This window comes from Martes martes (assembly GCF_963455335.1).
Source record: "Martes martes genome assembly, chromosome: 7".
Lineage (NCBI taxonomy): Eukaryota > Metazoa > Chordata > Mammalia > Carnivora > Mustelidae > Martes > Martes martes.
The window spans coordinates 105,433,790-105,456,165 of NC_137894.1; the positions used below are offsets into that span (position 1 = coordinate 105,433,790).

The 22,376-nt window shown below is 34.7% G+C and overlaps 2 protein-coding genes across 2 annotated transcripts in view; one reads left to right on the forward strand and one right to left on the reverse strand.

Moving 5' to 3' along the window:
* RTN1 (reticulon 1) overlaps nucleotides 1-22,376 on the reverse strand; it is a gene marked incomplete at its 5' end in the record, with an annotated part of 387,521 nt that overhangs the window by 316,624 nt on the left and 48,521 nt on the right. Inside the window, one exon of the mRNA XM_080808575.1 lies at nucleotides 13,326-13,399. The remainder of the gene's footprint in view (nucleotides 1-13,325; nucleotides 13,400-22,376) is intronic.
* Nucleotides 1-22,376, forward strand: part of LRRC9 (leucine rich repeat containing 9) — a gene marked incomplete at both ends in the record, with an annotated part of 100,909 nt that overhangs the window by 56,915 nt on the left and 21,618 nt on the right. Inside the window, 9 exons of the mRNA XM_080808574.1 lie at nucleotides 1,398-1,523; nucleotides 4,574-4,708; nucleotides 5,660-5,837; nucleotides 7,988-8,208; nucleotides 9,736-9,858; nucleotides 13,442-13,572; nucleotides 15,682-15,790; nucleotides 16,576-16,715; nucleotides 19,858-19,994. Coding sequence (XP_080664700.1) covers nucleotides 1,398-1,523; nucleotides 4,574-4,708; nucleotides 5,660-5,837; nucleotides 7,988-8,208; nucleotides 9,736-9,858; nucleotides 13,442-13,572; nucleotides 15,682-15,790; nucleotides 16,576-16,715; nucleotides 19,858-19,994 — 1,300 coding nt within the window. The remainder of the gene's footprint in view (nucleotides 1-1,397; nucleotides 1,524-4,573; nucleotides 4,709-5,659; nucleotides 5,838-7,987; nucleotides 8,209-9,735; nucleotides 9,859-13,441; nucleotides 13,573-15,681; nucleotides 15,791-16,575; nucleotides 16,716-19,857; nucleotides 19,995-22,376) is intronic.

Here is a 22,376-nt window from a genome sequence, read left to right on the forward strand (position 1 = left end):
CTATCTTTGTTTCACTAGAGTTCCTTGTAAGTATCTCATAACTTTAATTTAGTGTAGTGTAGTGATCAAATGAATCAAATGTTATTAAAAGATTTTTTTTAAATAAGCTCTAATAGTTTGAGAGTACTATGGCTTTAAGAGTGTTAGATACTATTGCCATTTGCAAACGTTGGGAGAGTTTATAGAGTTTAGTGTGCTAGAACCCACTGTAATGAGGCATGGGACCAAGAATAATAGAATGTGGGAAGCCTGGGTGGCTCAATCGGTTAAGCGTCTGCCTTCAGCTCAGGTCATGACCCCAGGGTCCTGGAATCAAGTCCCACATAGGGCTCCTGGCTCAGCAGGGAGCTGCCTTCTCTCTCTGACTGCCACTCCCCCTGCTTGTGTGCTCTCTCTCCCTCTCTCTCTCTCTTTGACAAATAAATAAATAAAATATATTTTTTCTTTTTCTTTTTTAAATTATTTTTATTAACATATAATAAATTATTTGCCATAGGGGTACAGGTCTGAATTATCAGGCTTACACATTTCACAGCACTCACCATAGCACATACCCTCCCCAATGTCCATAACCCAATCACCCTTAAATAAATAAAATCTTTAAAAAAAGAATAATAGAATACAGTAAGAGAGACATCATTAAGGGGGGAATGAGTTTATCACTTCTCCTGATAAACCTGTATTATAAAGGCTTATGTTCTGCTATAAAGGGAAATTTGATTGAACACTATTTTTTTCTTATCACAAAGATACACAGATTCATGCTAAGAAATTTCAGTATTCAATGATTATGTTTAAGGGTATCCCCAAGTATTTAAAAAATGCCCCAATTTTATAATTGCAAGAATCCTCCTTTCCTTGCTTTTCAAAAATGTATATAAGACGGTTCAACATTTTAAAAAGAGGCTAATGATTGGTTCTATTAAACTGCCATACTACTATGTTTACATTGTTGTATTTTTTCTTTTCTGCTTTTTCGTTTGACAGAGCATACCCAAAATGTGCCTGGTCATAGTACAACTCTCTTCCTGCTGCCAAACTAGATGTCAACAGCTAGAGATCCAGATAGAAATGCACACAGAGCTAACTAACTGCTTATCTAGATAACTGGGAGGCACTGCAGTTCTCTGAACACTTTCACCACACTTTTCAACAGCTTACAGGACTTCCCTTCCTTCCTAAGAGTAGAGCTACCCACCTTCAAACAAAACAGATCAGTTCTTAAATATAACTTAATTTCAGTTATTAAAGAACTAAGTTAAGCCCTTATTTGTAGATATAGCTAATAAAGTGGAAGATACATAATTTTGAATTACATGGGAAGGAATGAAAAAGCACTCCTTTCTGTGCCATATGTAATGTTTTGTAAAAATTAACTTTTTGTTATTTTTCCCAAGCCAGCCACATTAAGGCTGAGTGTTATTGGCAGATTAAAGACTCTTACTCATTTAGATGGACTCTTCATTTCTGAAGAAGAAGCAACAGCAGCTATGAAATTTATTACTGGAACAAAGATTACTCAGGTTGGATTTTACTGTTTCATATTTTTGCTATTTAGAATATACAAATTATATTTTCCATACTCTTGCTTTTTGTTAAGATTTTATATCCTCTCTTAGCGTTCTAATAAAAAATCAGTTAATATATAAAATTCATATCACTTTAACTTTTTTCTGTTTAAATATATCCCATTTAAATACCAACCGGTTGTATGGATTCTCATCCCTGCACACTACCCCAAAAATCAACAAAAATGCCTCTAGGGTAACTGTTTTTTCCCTATCAACTTGAATTTATCAGAGTCCTTTCTAGAGCCTACATGAAAATAAACAACTTCTATGGATAAGGTAAGCTTGGAAGCCTTGATAAAGCACTTAGTGAATTACCTACCTAGTACTGATATTATATATGTGTGTCTGGCTAAAGCATGCGCGCGCACACACACACACACAACCTATTAACTTGGGGGCATGAGGAATGTGCATATTATCCAGATTAAGAATGCTATCTTTGGCCAAAGTAGCTTCATCTTAAATATATTTACTCTAGTTCTCTAGCTGTTTAGTTTATGTTAGAATATTTGAATATTAATTCCTTAATGTATTGTTTAATTTAGGATCTATTCAAAATGAAGGAAAGAAACTTTTTTGTTGCTAAAAACATAATTAATTCCTCAAGAAGATTTGGGGTTTTACCCTACCAGAAATCAAAACTAACTAAAATCCTTTAAAACAATGCAGAATTGGGGCACCTGGGTGGCTCAGTCAGTTAAGTGTCTGAGTCTTGACTTCAGCTCAGGTCTTGATCTCAGGGTCATGAGTTCAAGCTCCACACTGGGCTCCATGCTGGGTGTGAAGTCTACTTAAAAAAAATGTAGATTTGATACAGACCAAGAGAACAGAACATAAAGACCTAATATAGACCCGTACATACATGGATACTTGATAAACAAACAGAGCTGCCTTTACAGATCAAGAGAGTCTTGTCAATAAAAGGCACTGGGACAAGTGCATTAAGGACTTCACTATAAAAGTCAAAATCAAGAAAGTTTTAGAATTAGGAACAGAGATTGTCATTATGACCATGAATGAGTAAAGAATTTATTACACAAGAAACTAAGGGCATAAATATAAAAGACTAGATGTGTCTACATTGAAATTAATATATCTGTTCCTTAAAGGGCACACCTTAAAGGGAAAAAAACAAGCTACATACTGGGGGAAAATTTTTGCAACACATCTAACTGACAAAAGATACTATTTATATATCAGAAAAAAGACAACCAATCAAACAGAAAAATAGGCAAAAGATACTGGAGAGGAAATCAGAATAGCTAAATCACAGGAGAAGATGCTCCACTGCACTAGTATTCAAAAAAATGATCATTAAAGCCACACAATCTACCAATTTAGAGTCACAAGTTGGTGAAACTTTTAAAGCCTGACAATATCAAGTTTGAAGTAGAAGTGGCAGTTGGTATAACCACTTTGGAAAATATTTTGGCATTATCTAGGAAAGCTTAATATATACTTTCCCTATAACCCCCAAGTTGTATAGACTGTAAAGGAACTCTTGCATGTATGCAGCAGGAGTCAAGAATATTCATAACAACAGTGTGAAAAACTGAAATCAGCTCCAGTGCTCGCTGATGGGAGAATCGGTAAGGAAATACTGTCTAGCAATGACCCATGAATGAACTACCACTACATACAGCAGCACACATGAATCTCATGAACACAATATTGAGCAAAAAAGCAAATCATAGAAGAACACATACTTATTATTCAATTTACACAAGGTTCCAGTATGTGTAAGACTTTATTTTATATATATGTGTGTGTGTATATATATGTATATATATGTGTATATATGTATATATACATATATATGTATATATGTATATATATGTGTATGTGTGTGTGTGTGTATATATATATATATTTTTAAGATTTCATTTATTTATTGTCAGAGAGAGAGAGAGAGCACAGGCAGGCAGAGTGGCAGCCGAGGCAGAGGGAGAAGCAGGCTCCCTGCCGAGCAAGGAGTCCAATGTGGGACTTGATCCCAGGATGCTGGGATCATGACCTGAGCCGAAGGCAGCCGCTTAACCGACTGAGCCACCCAGGCGTCCCGGGACTAAATGATATTTATGGGCACAAACATAGGTCTATAAAGCAAATGAATGGTAGATAGAAAATTTGAGAACATTTGACTGCTTCTTAGGGCATTGATTGATTCACGTGAGGTGAATGATGGGTTCTAAGGGGAAGGAGAGGAAGGGGTTAAGATGGGGCACACAGGGAGCTTCCAGGATAGGAGGAATATTCTAGCTCTGAAACTTGCTTAATGGATGGATTATATGGATGTTTGTATTACAGCTTTCATAGTTTTATAAATTTTATTTTGTAATGGTTAAATATCTGCTAAGATAAAAAGTAAAATACATAAAGTGTATCTAGATATTGAAAATATTTTTAAGGCAGAGAAAATGTCATATTTTAAATTTTTATATTTATATTTATTTATATTTTTAATATATTTAATTATTAAATTAATTTATTTTTAAATTTGATTTATTTATTTAAATTATTTTTAATTTTAGATTAATAATTATTTTTTAATTTAATAATTATAATTATACACAATTATAATTCTATATAATATAAAAATATATAAAATATACTTATAATTATTTTGTATTATATAATTATATAGATTTCTATAAATTATATAATTCATATACAATTATAACATATAATATAATATGTAATATATAATAAATAAATCATATAAGTTATATAAATATAATCATATTTAATTATGATTGTGAATATAAAATAATTAAAATAATATAAATAATGAATGATTAAATTAATTAGAATATTTAATATATTTATTTTAAATATATTTTAATATAAAATTTATGTTTATATTTTATTTTATATTTATGTATATTTAAAGTTTAAAAATTATTCATTGGGCCACTCATCTAGGAAACAATACTTTTAACTATATATAAATGACCTGCTATATGCCATTTCGTTTATTCATCACGTGTTTTTTATTTTTTTAGTTATCTCTCTTACGGCATTCTGGTACTAAAGAAGAGAGACCACGGATACTTAGTATATGGCCTTCTGCCAAAATTCTGACACAGATTTCAAAGTTAGGACCACATTTACATCTGAGTGGAAACTGGTACTTGAAGGTAACAGCTAATTCTATTAAACCTAATATAAAAGTTTAACTTCAATTGATTTTAATCAGCTTTGGTCTGGGTATCATAAAGAGGGTACAGATAGGTAAGGGGCAGAAAACTGGAAGAGCCAAATTAAAATTATACAAGGAAGTTAAGTTGTCAACATTAATGTCACAGGGATTACGCCTTAATCGTGGTCACCACAGAACAGGAGATTTAGGATAAAGGTACACTGCAAGACCAAAGGGTAGGTTTTGATAATACATCAAAATAAGCAAGCAAATTTGAAAGCTCAGAACCAGAGATCAAGCCAAAAGTTTGGGTGGCAATGTAAAAGAAATCAAGAATCCTGCACAGTACTAGGGGAACTGGTCAGAATTCAACTGAGGATAAGGGGAAGAGTTAGAGGGCACCACCAGCTTCTTTTTGCTGCACAAAGCATCATACATTATTTTTACTACCAGCTATATACAGATATTTAGCTGTGATGCAAGCCCAGTACTGCTCTGGCTGACCCCACAGTGAGTTTGGGAACTAAATGACTCTTTAAATTTGCCCCAGGGATGAGATGGCCAGGACTTTGAATCCCTTCATCATTGGATGTGGGCCAGCCTGGGAAGGAGCGTGACCTTGGGCAAGGGAGCTCTCTGCAGCTGAGGCTGTCCTTGAAGGTGGCGACAGCTAAAGGCTTTCCGCCAACAGCACTCCCAGCAGCTGGGAAAAGTCATTCACTCCGGTGGGAATCTGACACAGCACAGTGTCCATAAAACCATATAAGTCCCCCTTGGAGTTATAATCTTATCAAATCTTACTCTTTTGTAAGTTTCACTATGTCTTTAGTTCCTGAAGGAATTCCTTTGATGTCACTTCCCACATTTGGAATTATTTCATTAGCCTTTTTATAGCACTGAATTTATTGATAAGATTCGGAAGTAACATAAAATATGAACTATTCTACAGATAACTGCTTTAAATTTAGATGGGCAACATCTCTTTGAAATCACAAATTTAGAAAAATTGGAAAATTTGAAATGGGCCTCATTTAGCAACAATAGTCTCACTAAAATGGAAGGCTTGGAATCCTGTGTTAACTTGGAAGAGCTCACATTGGATGGAAACTGTATCTCAAAGATAGAAGGTATGTGAGAATTTGAAAATCTTAAAATATGAACGTCTAATTAACAAGAGCAAAAAATGAATAACACTGAGGACAGAATTTCTGAGTCTGAGGAGGAAGATGTCTAGAGAAGTTCCAACAAGGTTTGGGTCAGAGCGTTCTGCACATCTACTGATGGGCTCTGTGACTCGTTGCTATGCGTAACGCGCTTTGCTAGCCGACTTGCACCTCCTCTGACTTCCCTCTCTCTCTGCCAGTGTTTACCACCTATTACCAAAACTAGCACATAACAAAACAGGCAGTAATTAATATCTACAGAGTGGGAAAAATGAATGAATGAGTGCAGTATGCTTTTGAAAAAGATAAAACAGCCCAGTTCATTTTTCAAAATATGGAATTAAGGTTACATTTGGAAATGTGAAAACTTTAACAAAAATGAAAACTTTATTCTCTAGAGGTTGAAAATCAAATGTACTATACAACCTTTTATAGGGACCCATACAAAGTACTATCAAGCAACTTTACTAATGTTGGATTTATCTGGGTATAGAATATTTCTGGTTGTGCATTTTGCTAACAAGATTGTCTTGTCAAGAAGAGAAGGTAAGAATTGGAAATCATGACTGGAAGAGAATTTATGCTTTACTCACTTTTGAATTGTTGGATCCTTTTCAGCACATGGGTGTGTGCATTTTCATAAACTAGAAAATTCTGTTTCAAAAAATTACATATACAAAAGCAAGTACTAAATATCTTTAAAAAACAGCATGTATAACATTAGTTATACTTTATTTTGGTGGCTCTGAAATCTGCTTCTAAAACTTGCTTGATCATAAGAATCACTTGGGACACTTAGTGAAAGTGTCCTTCACAAAGGCTTCTCCTTTGTAGATTTCATTTGAATAAACCTGGGGGTAGCTCAGAGATCTGTCTTTGGATCCGTCACTTGTCTTCCATTCCCATACTGTAGGGTGTTAGTTTTGCTTTGTGTGTATAAATGAGAACCAGATTTCCTTTTTATTCCTATCCATAATCTCAATGAAGGGAAGAATCCTCCAACCTGTATTTTTCCTATTCCCCCTTTTCAGAGGTAATAGTTTTATCTCACTAAAGTTTATTTCTCTTATTTTCTCCAGACACAGATAGGTTTAATATCCATCTAAGGATTTTTGCCTTGATGGTTTTATCCTACTTGCTGGATCAGTTTACTTTCAGCATTACATAGTCTCATGATGAAGGCTTGTGTGAAAGGCCAGCAAGGACAAAATGTACTGAAAACAAATTATTTGTCAAAAGCTGTAACTGATGTTTTTCAAGTGCCATTCCATTTGATTCCGTAACCCCTTAGAAGCAGATTTCAGTAGTCCTTTTTTTTTTTTTTTAAAGTAGGCTCCACGCCCAATGTGGGGCCTGAACTTAGCAACTGTGAGATCAAGACCTGAGCTGAGATCAAGAGTTGGATGCCCAACCAATTGAGCCACACAGGCTCCCCTCAGTACATCTTTTTATGGATGAGGAAAATGAGGCACAGAGGTTACAAAATTTTACATAATATACTTATGGTCCCAAATCTAGAAGCTACACATTTGAAACCAACTCTGACTCCAAAGTTCTCATTTTTCACCTTATCCACCATCCTACCTACACTTAAAAAGTACTTCCAGTACATAGCATACATAAGAGTTAGATTGTGATAAGAGGTGACATATTCTAAAGTTCTGTCTTAAAGTACTTTTAAGTACACAAAGGTAGAATTAGGCCAAATGATTCTTTTTAATACAAATGACGCCACAATGAGGAATACTTTACAAAGTGTTGTATCTACTTCCTTACCTTTACTGTTTAAAATGGGGGCTGGTGGTTTTTTTGAGCTTTGTGTTACTATGATGGTAAAAATCTTAATTATATCATTTGAAGTTCATTTGAAAGCAACATTCAATATTTCCTACATAATACCTTCCCTTAACACCTCAAAGACTGAGTCTACTTAGAAATCCCAAAATGGAATTTATTAGGTGGGACTTTATACACATTATATCCTTCTTAAACAAAAACTAAAACAATGATAGTTAATAATAGTCTGTAAAGAGTAAGGCAGCCTGTCAGTTATTTTTTTAAATTAACTTTTCTATCCTGTCTGAATCTTTTCTTGAATTTACTTATTTTTCTAGGCATTTGCAAGCTGACTAAATTAACCCGCCTCAGCATAAATAATAATCTTCTCACTGGTCTGGAAAAACACACCTTTGATAACTTGCTTCATCTTCACTTCCTTTCTCTTGAGAACAACAGAATTACTTCATTGAGTGGTTTACAAAAAGCTATTACTCTGATTGAATTATACATAAGCAATAACTATATTGCTCTCAATCAGGAGATCTACAATTTAAAGGTGACTAGGGTGGAATGTTTTTGTTCTTTAAAATATGTATTATTTCTTTATATTGTGAAAATAATGCATGTTCAGTGTATAGGATTTGGAAAATATTAAAAAAAATAGAAATCAAGAACAACAAGGTTTACTAAGATGTACTTGCATTCAATTTATACATATATAAAACCATACATATATGTAACATAATGTCCCCAAGTTGACAACCTACTAGGAGAAAAAAAAATTTTTTTTTCAGTACAAATAAAATATTCAAGCCCCACCCCTTCTAACTAGTGCCTTCCTCAGTATTTCCAAGGATTACCCAGTCTGGTTGGGGAGTAAGAGTCTTTAACATTTCCTGTTCTCAGAGGAACTCCTGATTATCTCTCACTTACTTACCTGTTCTTACTGGTGACTCCAACTCTTTCTGGCTGACTTTGCCTAACTTTGTCCTCTTTAATTCTTCCAACGAAATGTCTATGTCAAGGCTACTGTATAACAGGCTTTTCTGAAGAGCTGCATAAAACGGGGGTTTACTACAGTACAGCACAGAAGAGGAATTCACTTCAAATCCATTGTGTGACTTCACTGTTTCTAAAGTTCAGTTGCCATTCCCTACCACTGGGATTCTCGTGATGACCTCTTTACCTTTTGCTGATACCGTATCGCTAGGATTTTACCTTCTACCAGAAACTTTCATCTGTTTCCTATCTTTCCTTGTGTTCAGTCTTCTCCCTTCCTACTCCCGCAATATAACTACTACTTCTAAAGCTGCAGAGACAACCCGATTAATGATAGGTGCAACAAAATAAACCATACATAGTGATGCAGAGTAGTGTTTCTCCCGCTTGTCCTAACTAACTCTCCCATCCCCCTCTACTCTAGACTCTTCCTGCACAACAAAAGCACATCAAAATTTCCTGTCTAATAAGAAAGCACATTTTCCCTTAAGATGAATTCTGCTACTCTCTCAGAAGATAGAATAACATCAGTTTTATCACTCATCAGAAGGCAGTGTTTTTTATTCCTGTTACATCTATATACACACATGCATACTATTTAATTGGACAGTATTCCATAAACAAAGCGTATGGCTTTAAACTTAGCAAAGTTCCCTCTATGTCTTTACTACTGGTAGTAATACATTTAGCAGCATCATCCTAAAAGAGATTCTGATCATTTAATACATACCACTGGAATATTGTACAAAATTCGAACTTACTGGTCTGCAAGGATAACTCCTGCAATAAAATATATACTTAAATCACTATGTATATCACTAAATGTACACTAAAATCACTATGAAATGATGATTGAGTAATTCAAACATTAAAATTCAAGGATGGTTAAACTACTAAGGAGAAAAAAAACTTGCTGGAGTAGTATATATATATATGTATATATATATTTATGTAGGGAGATGTATATCTTTGTGTGTAGGTAGATGGATATGTATATATATGTGTGTGTAGAGAGAGAGAGAGGTAGAGACAGAGATAGAGATATATGGACATAACTTTAAATGTATGTACTTTTATTACCCAGGGTTTATGCAACCTGGTCATTCTTGACCTGTATGGAAATATTATTGTATGGAATCAAGAAAACTACCGGTTGTTTGTAATATTTCATCTTCCAGAACTGAAAGCTTTGGATGGAATCTCAATTGTAAGCCGTTTTATGATTCATAGCATTTTCTTCAATTCATATTCATATATCCATAGGCCATAATCATTTTGAACATTGCCTTCTCACTCATATGATAACCAAACTTAGGTCTCCCAAGCACATTTTTGATCTGGGTTTTAAAATGTTCTCCTTTAGCCAGTTCTCATCTAAATTGAGATGGCAGGAAAGGGAAGATGTTGCCTACATTTGTACCCACTGAATTCAGTGCCTAAAAACTTAAAGAGTACAATTTTATGGGACAGGATAGAAAACTGTTCTGAAGCCCCACCATCCTCTTGGGCCTAAAGCCAGCTTCCTATTTCCTAGAAAAATACAGTTAATATTTAGGCAAAATATATGTGAACAAAAAAATGGTATGTCAGTGTCACTAGTCACTGTAAGTAAGGTGATCTTGCTGTCAGGTGGAAGGCAGAAGTCCAAATTCCCCCACCTGGCCTCTGCTGACAACCTGGAGGTATGTGCTTTATTACCTGCCAGGCTAGGGTAGAAGCTCATAGTCCCCATAGGCCTCCACTGATGCTCTTCCCAGTCAGAAGTGCCTCATGAATGCCCTGCCATTATTACTGGATGGAAGCAGAACAGGCTGCCCAAGTATTCTCCAGTAACACCTGTGGGGGGGTGGGGGGGTGCATTACTATTGGGAGAAGATGAAAGTCCAAGCTGCTTGCTCAGTAAGAGAGGTGCCTTGTTCCACCAAGGCAAGAAGGGAAGTCTCTGTTTCCATTCTGCTTTTGTAGCTGTAGATGGCACCACACTTTATTCCATGGAGTTTGGTTGGAGTAGACATTATTGTCTAAAAATTTTCTGGCTTATTAGGCTTCACCTCTCCTAGTCTTTTGACTATAGAGGGCAGGTGTTCATGTGAATTTTTGTTTTCTCTTGTTTTCTGTGTTTCTGCTGTCTCCAGCACCAAGTCCCACATACATGTAGCAAAAAGAAAACCCAGATGTAAAGGAAAACCCATGTCTGTGTGTTTCCTTTACTCTCACACTGCACCATAATCACACTTCTGACACCAAATGTGTGGGTTTTCCAAATATAAGCAATTCTCTGACGCAGAATTCAGCTGAATTCTGACACTATCTATCTGGAGATAGGATCAGATCCCACAGGCTAAGGGCTCAGTCCCACAGTGCTGTCTCTTCCCCCACTTCAGACACCAATCACAAGTCCAGGTTGGCACCTACACTTCTGACTAACCAGCTATCAAAAGGAGGTTCCCATGACCCTCTTCTTGGGTTTAATTTGCTAGAGCAGCTCACAGAACTTAGGAAAACATTTGTTTACTAGATTACTGATTTATTATAAAAGGATAAAAAACTCAGGAACAACCAGATGGAAGAGAGGCATTGGGCAACATATATAGGAGAGGGCACTGAGCTTCCATGCTCTCTCTGAGCAAAGCATTTTTCCAGCATCTCCACGTGTTCACCAACCTGAAGCTTCCTAAAGCCCCTCCTTTTGGGTTTTTATGGAGTCTCCACTATGTAGGCATGACTGATCAAATCAGTAGCCAACAGTGACTGATTCAACATGTAACCCTTCTCCCTTCTCCAGAGGTCAGTGGGACTGAAACTTCCAACCCTCTAACCATAGTTGGCTCCCTGGCAAACAGCCCCCATCCTTAGGCACTTTCCAAAAGTGACCTTTTAACATAAACTCAGGTGTGGTTGAAAGAAACTTGTTATGAATAACTAGACACTGTTTTCACTTCATGGCTCTGGAGCTATTTCAGGAACTGATGTCAGAAAACCCCCACTCACCTCCCTCTCTTTTTTCTTCTTTCTTTTCTTCCCCTATGTTCATCTGTTTTGTTTCTTAAATTCCACATATGAGTGAAATCATACGGCATCTATCTTTCTCTGACTTATTTTACTTAGCATAATATACTCTAGCTCCATCCACATCATTGCAAATGGCAAGGTTTTATTCTCTTTTATGGCTAAGCAATATTCCATTGTATACAGGTACCACATCTTCTTTATCCATTCATCAGTTGATAGTATCACCTGCTCTAAGCCTCTTTTGAAGTGTTTATGTAACACTGGATTTCCATCATTATATAACTTATTATATAACCTATTTATTAATAGGTTATATTTATTAATTCCCTCACCCATATTTCTTCTTCTCTCCATTTATACCCAAACTTTTCCACCTTTGGAAGGGACAATAGTTTGGGTCACTATGCTGGTCTAGATTGTAGACAACAGTAATAGTTTAGCAAGTACTTTACTCTCAGTCCACTCCCATGCGGATAAGGTGAGATTATATAGATAGATACAAGATTAGTAGTAGGCTATTTTTTCCCCTAGAAAATATAACTAAATTCACTATTAACCCCAATTTTGTCAGATCGGGCCTGTCAGGTCCTCAGGAATTCTGACAGAAGGTTTAGGAACATACAGTTTCTTTTTTAGGAATCATCCCTGTTTCCAGCCCTTACAGTTGTAGCCATGTCCTATGATCAGGTAGGAAACAAAAGTTGAGGCAATGTGGGGAAGAATAAAAAGGATAGTGGTATATGAGCATCATCTTCCCTTACCAGGAACTGCATAGTCATACCAGCATTCTTCCCCACAGCCACCAGAAAAACAGAGAAATCTATGGACATTCCTTTAGCCCCATTCATGATCACACTCTGTTAGCATTCTCATGAAGGTGTATAAACCAGCCCTTTATGATTTTATCTTCCTGTTTTAGACAACCAATGTTTTAATTGTCCATTCCAATTCTGTATCAAGCTACTACTCTTAAGGAGGATATCTTAATGCCCATTGTTGGACATAATGGCCTGTCAAGTATGTTCCTTGGTCTGAAGAAAGAACAGTCATTGGTCTAAATTGGCATTCTATCTTCTGTCCCAGTTCTTTTATAGCACTATGAGCATTTGCATTTACCACTGGGTAAGCAAAACCCAATCCAGAGTCAGTATCAATTTCTGTCAAGACCCTTTTATAGTGCTTTAGGGTTACCAGAAACAGTCTGACTTGCCAGCTATGTTCGAGGCCTTCCCATCAGGGAAATCTTCCACATGGTCTTCTGCAGTCTTGGTCTCTTTTGCTGGCAGACAGAACAGTACTTACTGCATTTTGTGCCTCAGAGGGTGCAAGAGGAATATGTCTACATTCAGACCATCTCTGCATTGCTGTATACCCCCCAATGTCCACCTACTTTATAAACTCAGGTGGCCACCTTAAGTGAGCATATGGGGATATCTGCTTGTCAATTCCAATCACCTTTCCTACTGGAGTTCTGATGGACATCCATGTGTCCTATTTTAATGTAATCCTCAAATTTCCATAAGGCCCTGCCCCATATGGGCATCCTTTCAATAGGCTATGTTTCCCCTGCTCTCCTGCCTAACCTTATGACTAGGCCAGGCACAGTGGATAAAAACTAAATATATATTTATTATAAATCACAATATATGCCAGGGAACTCACCACAGGGTTGTTCCTCCCTAGCTGGTCTGCCTTCTTCTCTGCACCTTTCAGTCTCCTTTATGTCATTTAGTCATCTGCAAGAGAAGGCATCACTTTCTAAATGTCCTTATATATAGGAACCATCAGAGACTGAATGTGCAAAAGATTTGTTTGGTGGCAGACTTACTTCTGATATGATTGCAGAACGACATGGACATTCAAACTTCACCCAAATGCAAGAACTAAATTGGACTTCATCATCCATCAGGTATAATCATTTTATTATACGCTTTTTGATACTATAGCTAAATATGTAGTATCATTTTCTAAGTTTTATAATTTAATACACATCTTATCCAGATATAACCAGTAATTCAGAAAATAATCTTTCCTGCTTTAAAATCTCATGCTAACTTCACCACTCTTTGAAATGCACTATCACACATTATGATTTAAAATGTCATCATATTCTCAGGGTCTAGAGATGGAGCCCTGTATCTCCACGCTCAGCGGAGAGACCGCTTTTCTCCCTCCTTCTCCTTCTCCCTCCCCCTGCTTGCTCTCTCTCCTCTCTCTAAAATAAATCAATAAATCTTAAAAAATAAAATGTCATCATATTACTCTAACTCACTACAGTCTGGCTTCTCCTGCCACCATTTCTCTGATGCTATTCCTCTCACTGTCTTCCTGGCAAATAAATTCTTTTCTCTCCTTTTTCTTATTCTGCACTCTTCATGGACAGATATCTTTAGCCATAGTTTTAATTTATATGATGGCTCTTTAAGTTTAGCCCAAACCTGAGCTCTTTACTTGAATATTCAGTTGCTCTTTAGATATAGCATGGAGAAGACAATATCCACCTGCTGTTGTTGCCCAACCCAAAAATCTAAGGGTCATTTCTCTCTACTTTGTCCTCAACTTGTAATTGATCACCACGTTCTACAGAGTCCATATTGTTAAGTATGTCTCATAATTCCCCTTTTATTTCCACAGTCACTACCACTGGCCTACATTGGGAAATGAAGTATTTTAGAAACTCTTCTTGGTGATAGTTTTGGTTTTTTTGTGTTTCATAACCTTCCCTGCAAATCCATTTATTACCCATACTGCCTTATAAGATGCATGTTTTATCAGATCACTTCCCTTCTCAACCTTGTTCAGTGGCTTTCCACTGTCTACAGAATAAAATGTAAAATTCCTTTATATGGGTTAGGGTTAGGGTTAGACTCTTTAATTACTTATTTTTATTTCTTGTAATCCTTACCTTTACTGCCCATTACTCTTTATACTCCAGAAGTTCTAGAATATTCTAGTTCCTTAATCTTAATCACAAGGTGCTGTGATTCTGTTTCTACCTTGTTTGTACTTGTTCCACTACCTGAAACTCTCTTTCTAATTTGCCTGACAAACGCCTATAAATTCTCCAAGGGTCATTCTAAGGTCTTTCTCCACTGTGAAGTGACTCCTGACTTCCCCAGATCAATTTTTCTTTCCCTAAAATGCCACTACATCTAACTATATTATATCTACTTTCCTTTTTTATTTTAATTTTTATGGATCTCATCTCATGAGGGCAGGGATGGTTTGTTTTCATATTTGTTGTAGCCCTTCCAAACACATTGTCTGTACTTGGAAATAACTAATCAAATACATTGAATGAATGACTTATTAATGGATAAAAGTATGTCATAAGGATAACTACAGGGTTTAGGATTTGTTTAAAGAAGTGGTTAAGGCAAAAAAAAAAGAAAAGAAGTGGTTAAGGCAAGGTAATTTAGCTTTATACTCTTCTCTATCATGGCACAAGGGAAGGTGGAACAGTTGTAAAGCTCTGGACTAGGAATCAAGCATTCTTTTTAATTACCAAAGCATCCTTACAAGGTGGAATGCCATAAAAATTTTCAGGAGATTGCATAGAAAACTTTTTTTTCAAAGACCTCACCTTCCTTCTCTCCTCTTTCCTTTCCCATCCCTAACCTCTTCCTGGTATTTCAGAAATAACGTGTTTCACATATATTCTCTGAAGCATATAACCTGAAAAATCTTGTGATTTACAACATCAAATTCATGAACATGTATGTAACCTTATAAAGAAATTGGAGATGTTTGTTTTAAAAGTTTATTTTATGATAGTGCTATGTTTATGTGGTAATGGACATTTTTAAAGCAATCAAATTCTATGTCATTTTCTTACCTATGTGTCCAACAAAAACATATATTTATCCAATTATTTGACCCATACATTTTACACTAAGGCAATTCTTTTTCTTAGCATTTGTCAGGTGAGTTATTTTCAAAATGTTTTTGGGATTGTACATGAATGATTAACCTACATAATTCTCCTATTAAAATTATGACTGTGTTTATCTAAATTCAGAACTGTGGATTTGATTCCAGTTGACCAATTTAGAAATGTATGTAATGTGAATCTACAAAACAATAATCTTACCTCATTCAGTGGATTAATCTATCTGCCTAATGTGAAGGTGAGTCATTCACAGATTTTTTTTTCAAGGTTTTTAATGCAAGTTGTAATCTTCTTTACTTTAAAATGTATTTTTATTTATTTATTTATTTATTTAAAATGTATTTTTATGTTATGAAAGAAGAGAAACATAAATCAAAATCAATGAGATTTAAATAGATTTTTTAAACCTTCCTAAAAAACTTTTTTTCACCAAGCAAGAAACAGTATTACTTTCCAAAATTATTTTTTGGATTACTCAGTTTTATATGATTGTCTTGTAAGCAGTAACTCTTACTTTGCAGTAAGGTGGTGGGATGGAAGGTGTGCCTCTATAGTGAGGTGGGTATGGAATTAAATTGGGGGATACTGAGGTTCTCAAAGCAGCCTTTTTGCCTCCTGTCCTATACCTTTGGCTGAGCTATCTTCAAAGGCCTTTTAAACATAGGCAAATGGTGATCTCTCCATCTAAACAGTTATTTCATTCATATCAGGCTTGAAGAAGTTAGGAAAGTAGATTGAGAATGTTGAGCAACTTTCTAGGGTCTCCATTATTTTGTTTGAAATCTTGTCATTTCCCAGCAAGTCAGATTATAAAAAACACATTCAAAGCCTAAGTCCAAACCTTTTGGGTTATAAAAATTTATGTCATTTTAACATTGATATATTATTAACGTATGTTGTATAGATCAAGTTTTATCTATACCATCTTAACAGTTTTTAGGATGTTGATAATCTCAAACCAAAAATATATATACAGCAGTTTTCATATTTAAATGTCTGATGAATAAGGTGTTCTTTCTATAGGTCTTATGCCTCAATTATAATCATATTGAATCCATCATGCCCAGAGTAAAACCTCAGACTCACTTGACCAACAGACAGCTACTCTACCAGAAAGTGCCTTCAAGTGGCTACGGACAGCAAGGAACTTCAAAAATAAACAGGTTACTATTCTTTTTTTCACAATTACAAAAAAACTTGATTGGGAGTTTAAAAAGCAGTTAGTTGCATTAGCGATAGCGGTAATATACATTTCTCTTACTTTCATACTTATTTAATAGCTACGTGCCAAAAATAAATGTCACAAATGAAAAGATACTCAAAATAGTCCTTTGTCATTGCTTTCCCCCTGCTTCCTCCATTTCATACACATTTTGAAAAAAAAAAAGAAAATGAGAAGATCTTGTATGTTTAATTTTTTTTAATTAAGATGCAATTCGCATACAATAATCTCACCCTGTATGTATGATTCAGTGATTATTTTAGGATACACACAAAGTTATCCTTAAGACCATTTAAATCTAAAGTGTTTTCATCACCCCACAAAAGAACTCCTTACCCAGTAGCATGGACTTAGGTTTCTTTTAACATTTATTTTGTTTGTGTTCCTAAATTATTTATCTGGTTATTTAATGCCCCAGCACCAAAGGAAAAGATACTTTATAAAGAAGATGAGGACATACCTCCCACCTTCCAACACATTTTTGGTAGAACACAAAGAGATATACATTATCTCCAACACAGAATACTTTTATTCCAGTTATCCCAGGGAAGAGTTGTGTTTTCATCCACCTTTCCCGAAGTATAATTTATATATAATAAAATTTGCCAATATAAGTGTACAGTTTAATGAATTCTGACAAATGTATTCAGTCATATAACCATTACTACAATCAAGGTACAAACCATTCCCATCCCAAAAACCTACCTTAAATCTTTTGCAGTCCCCTCCCCCACCCCCTAACCCCTAGAAACAACCACTGAGTTGGTTTCTATCGCTGTCATTTTGTCCTGTTCTAGAATTTCTTATGATTGCAATCATATAGTAAGGAGTCTTTTGTGTCTGGCTTCTTTCATTCAGGATAATTTTTTTGAGATTCATCTATGTTGTTGCAAGTGTCAGTAATTCATTTCATTTTACTGCTGAGTAGTATACCATTATAGATTATGTGACAAATTATTTATCTAGTTATTGTTGATGAGCATTTGGGTTGTTTCTACTTTGAGGCTAATTTGATTAAAGCTGCTATATTTCATTTATACATATCCTTTACATTGGGACTATTCATATTTTGCAACAGCTTTACTGAAGTATAGTTTACATACCATATTTACTCATTTTAGGTATATAATTTTCCCCAAATTTATAGCTGTACAACTATTACCACAATACACTTTTAGAACATTTCTGCCACACACCAAAAAGATCTGTCATGTCCATCTGTGGTCAGTTGCCTTTCCCAGATCTAGCTCCAAGAAACCACTAATTCCCTTTCCACAGAGTTGTGTTTTCTATACATTTCCTATAAACAGAATCATATAATATGTGGTCTTTTGTATCTGACTTCTTACATTTGGCATAATGTTTCTGAGGTTCATCTATGTTACAGCATCTGTTAGTAGTTCATTCCTTTCTATTGCTGAATATGTTAGGTACTGTGTTGGATGGATATGCCACATTTACATTCATCCATTCACCAGCTGATGGACATTTGGATTGCTTCCACCTTGGGGCTAGAATTAATAATGCTGCTATAAACATTTGTGTAGACGTATTTGCAAGCACTTATGTTTTCACTTTTGTTGGGTTGAAACCTAGGAGTGAAATTCTTGGGTCATATGGTATTTTCATGTTTAACTTTTTAAGAAACTGCCAACCTGTTTTTCAAAGTGGTTGTACCATTCTAAATTACTAGTAAGAGTTTATGAGGATTCTAATTTCTCCCCATCCTCATCAATACTTACTGTTTATATTTTTTTATTACAACCATTCTAGTGGATTTGAAGTGGTATCTCATGACTTATAAACATTTTCGTTCAATGACTTATCTTTTCATTTTCTTAAATGCTGTCATTTAAAGGAATTTTAATTTTTATTAAGTTTAATTTATCGTTTTCTGTTACAGATTGTGACTTTGGTGTTCTACCTAACAACTCTTTGCCTAACCTAACGTCACAAAGATTTTCTCATGTTTTATTCAAAAAGTTTTATGTTTCTTCTCTTAGATTTAGGCTTAAGATCCATTCTGAGTTAATTTCTGTGTATATTATGAGGTAAAATGTTAGCTCTAAATTCATCTTTTTGCATGTGGATATCTATTTGTCCCAGCATCCTATCCTTTTCCCTTGTTGAATTGCCTTGGTACCTTTATTGAAAATCAATTGATCACAAATGTAAAAGTTTATTCCTGGACTCTTAATTATATTCTATTGATCTGTCTACCCTTTTGCCAGTACCAGATTAGTTTGATTACTGCCACTTAAAAGTTTTAAAACCAGAGATTATAAACCCTCCCAACTTTTTTTCTTTTTAATGATTATTTTGAATATTCTAAGTTCTTTACATTTCCTTTATAAATAAGGAAATTTTTTGGTTGTGGGGGGAATCCTGCTGGGCTTTTGATGGAGACTGCACTGAATCAATTGATCAATTTGGGGAGAACTGCTATTTTATTAATACTGAATCTTCTAATCCATTAACTTACATAATCATTTCTCCACTTACATAATCATTAATTTATCTCAGCAGTGTTTTATATTTTTCTGTGTATATATTTTACACTACTTTTGTTAATTTTTCTCAAGCATTTTGTTCTTTTTTATACTATTGAGTAGATTTCTTAATTTCATTCTCAGTTTATTGATGGTGTGGAGACATTCAGCTAATTTTTATATATTAATCTTGCTGAACTCATTTCTCAGTGAAGTAATAGGTTTTTGGTGAATTCCTTAGGATTTTTTTAAATACAAAATAATGTCATCCAAAAATAAAGACCATTTTACTCATTCTTTTCCAATCTGGATGCATTTTTTTTTCTTTTTCTAGAATGATTGCTCTGGCACTTGCCTTTCATTTCAAACAACTCTTTCTGTACTTTGTTCTTTACCACATAAAAATGTTTTTAAAGACGAAAAAGTGATTATTATAAATAAAATACAAAAAAGATAACATTATAGTTAAATTCTGGTTTATTAGTAAATTATTTTTTTTAAACTTCAACTTGTAGTAAGTAAATAATCAGATTTTTTATGATACAGCTCATTTGAAATTAAATTTATGGGCTTGAACTTATGTGTGTATTTCAGAGATACAATGAGCAGTGAAAATTTGCCTCCAATAATGCACAGTTTAGAAGTGCTTCATTTGGGCTACAATGGAATTCGTAATTTAATTCAGCTACAGCTTAACAGACTAAGAAATTTAAAATTCCTCTTTCTACAGGGTGAGTAGCAACACTGTCAATGTGTAAGTCTTTATTACTATTTTTTGACAATTTTTTATTAATTATTTTTTTAAACATATAATGTATTATTTGCCCCAGTGGTACACGTCCGTGAATCATCAGGCTTACACATTTCACAGCACTCACCATATCACAAACCCTCCCCAATGTCCATAACTGAACCACCCTCTCCATGCCCCCCTCCCCCCAGCAATCCTCAGTTTGTTTTGTGAGATTAAGAGTCCCTTATGGTTTGTCTCCCTCCTGATGACACCTTGTTTCATTTTTTCCTTCCCTACCCACCAAACCCCCCCACCCTGCCTCTCAAATTCCTCATATCAGAGAGATTATATGATAATTTCTTTCTCTGATTGTCTTTATTATTAAAAGTTTATTTGATAATATTATTTTAATAAGCAAATATCAGCATTAACATTTATTTAAAACAGATTGATAAAAAATATTTTAGTAATCACAAATGGGTTATTTACATAAATAATGTAAATTCTTGGGTTATTTATATAAATAATATAAATGCAATATTCTAGGGCTACAGAATATTGTATTTCTAGCCCTAGAAAATGCAGTGTTCTGGGGTTATATATGGTATTATATCATAATTTACTTTACATTATGTTAATTTAAAAAGCCAATAGAAGGTAGCAAGTCAGTAATTCACAAGTACTTATGAAACCCAGAATTGAGCTAAGTACTAAGAAATACACAGAAACCTTATATTATTGTAATTACATACAGCTGAGATCCTTGCTCTAAAGTAGTTTAAGATCTACCTGTGAAGATAATACTGAAAGAAAGACAAATTAGTTCTGAGTAACTATTTGTTACTAACTTAAGTACAATAGAAGTTTAGAGAAAAGAGAAATTGAAACACTAGAGGACTTTTTGAATGATTGATAAAATTTAGATTGAGGTTGAGCATGACCCCAAGAGTTTTGCAAGTAGTGGGGAGGAGAAGAGTCACAAGAGTATGACTGTGGTGTCTGTTGCCCAACATTTTAAAAGGGATCAACCTGATAAAAATAGAGTATGCACTTCTCTGAGAGAGTTATAGAGCCTCTACACATGATCAGTTTGATGTAGAACGCTCATTTTGCAATTGAAAATGGGTAGGAATTGTAAATCTTTAGAAAAATGGAAGGGGAAAAAACAGTTTGGAACATTAGTCTAACAATAATTATTTAATGACATAGAAGAAAGGTTGGAAGACCCATCATTGAGACATGTGGGGAGATACTTGTATAGTTGATCAGAGTATGATAACTTTTTCTGAAAGACAGGCTTTTCTAGATCATATTTTTTAAAAATTTAATGCATCTTTTTGCCTATTTAATGTGCTGTGAGTTGCCTCAAAAACACGAGAGATTAAGCCTTAAAAGAACAAGAAATTAAGCACAACAATTGCAAATCTTTTAAAAGATGTGATATACAAAAAAGCAGACAAGCTAACCCTGGGCAGTCTATTTAAATATAATAACATAAAAGGAGGGTGTGTTCTCTTGCCATGGCTAGCGTGGCAAATCAGAATGGAGCTGTCTCATGCACGGAATGTAGGGGGTGACTGGTTGGCTCAGTCAGTTATGCATCTGCCTTGGGCTTAGGTCATTATCCCAGGGTCCTGGGATCAAGCGCCATATAGGGCTCCCTGCCCAGTGGGGAGCCTGCTTCTCCCTCTCCTGCTCCCCATGCTAGAGTGCTCTCTCTTTCTCTGTCAAATAAACAAAATCTGAAAGAAACAAAGAAAGGAAGGGAGGAAGAAAGAAAGAAAGAAAGAGGGGAAGGAAGAAAAAAAGATGTAAGAGTCCCGAAATCACATTCAACATAGTTGTTTTGGAGTTTTCTTTCTTAAATATAATAAGTAATATAAATTTATAATAAATAAATAATAAGTTTAATGAACATTCTTAAATGAGTATGCTATGGCAGACAATATTCAGCACTTGAAATTATTATGTATGATTTTTATACCACTGGCTTTAAAATATTAAAAGTGATAGTCTAAGCACATAATTTCGTGAAAGTAATATATTAACATAACTGAGACACTTTTCTCAGTCTGACTTGAAAAAACTCTTTTTATTTATAAGCAAGGCACTGGCAAAGTCTCAAAGTCTGTGATTTATTTCTGTGAGCAACTTTATTGAAGGTTGTGATGTTTAAACTTCTCCATAAGAATAGAACAAAATAAGTTAAATTTACTACAGTTTACCAATTCTGAGATATCTGCTGCTTATTTTTTTTTAAACATACCTGAAATCTGGCTATGTATTCACTGATAGCATGTCATAGTTTACCTAACCAATTGTTTTTCTTTCTTGGTATACATAGAATACTGACATAGCTTAACAATTGTTGTAGTCTTAA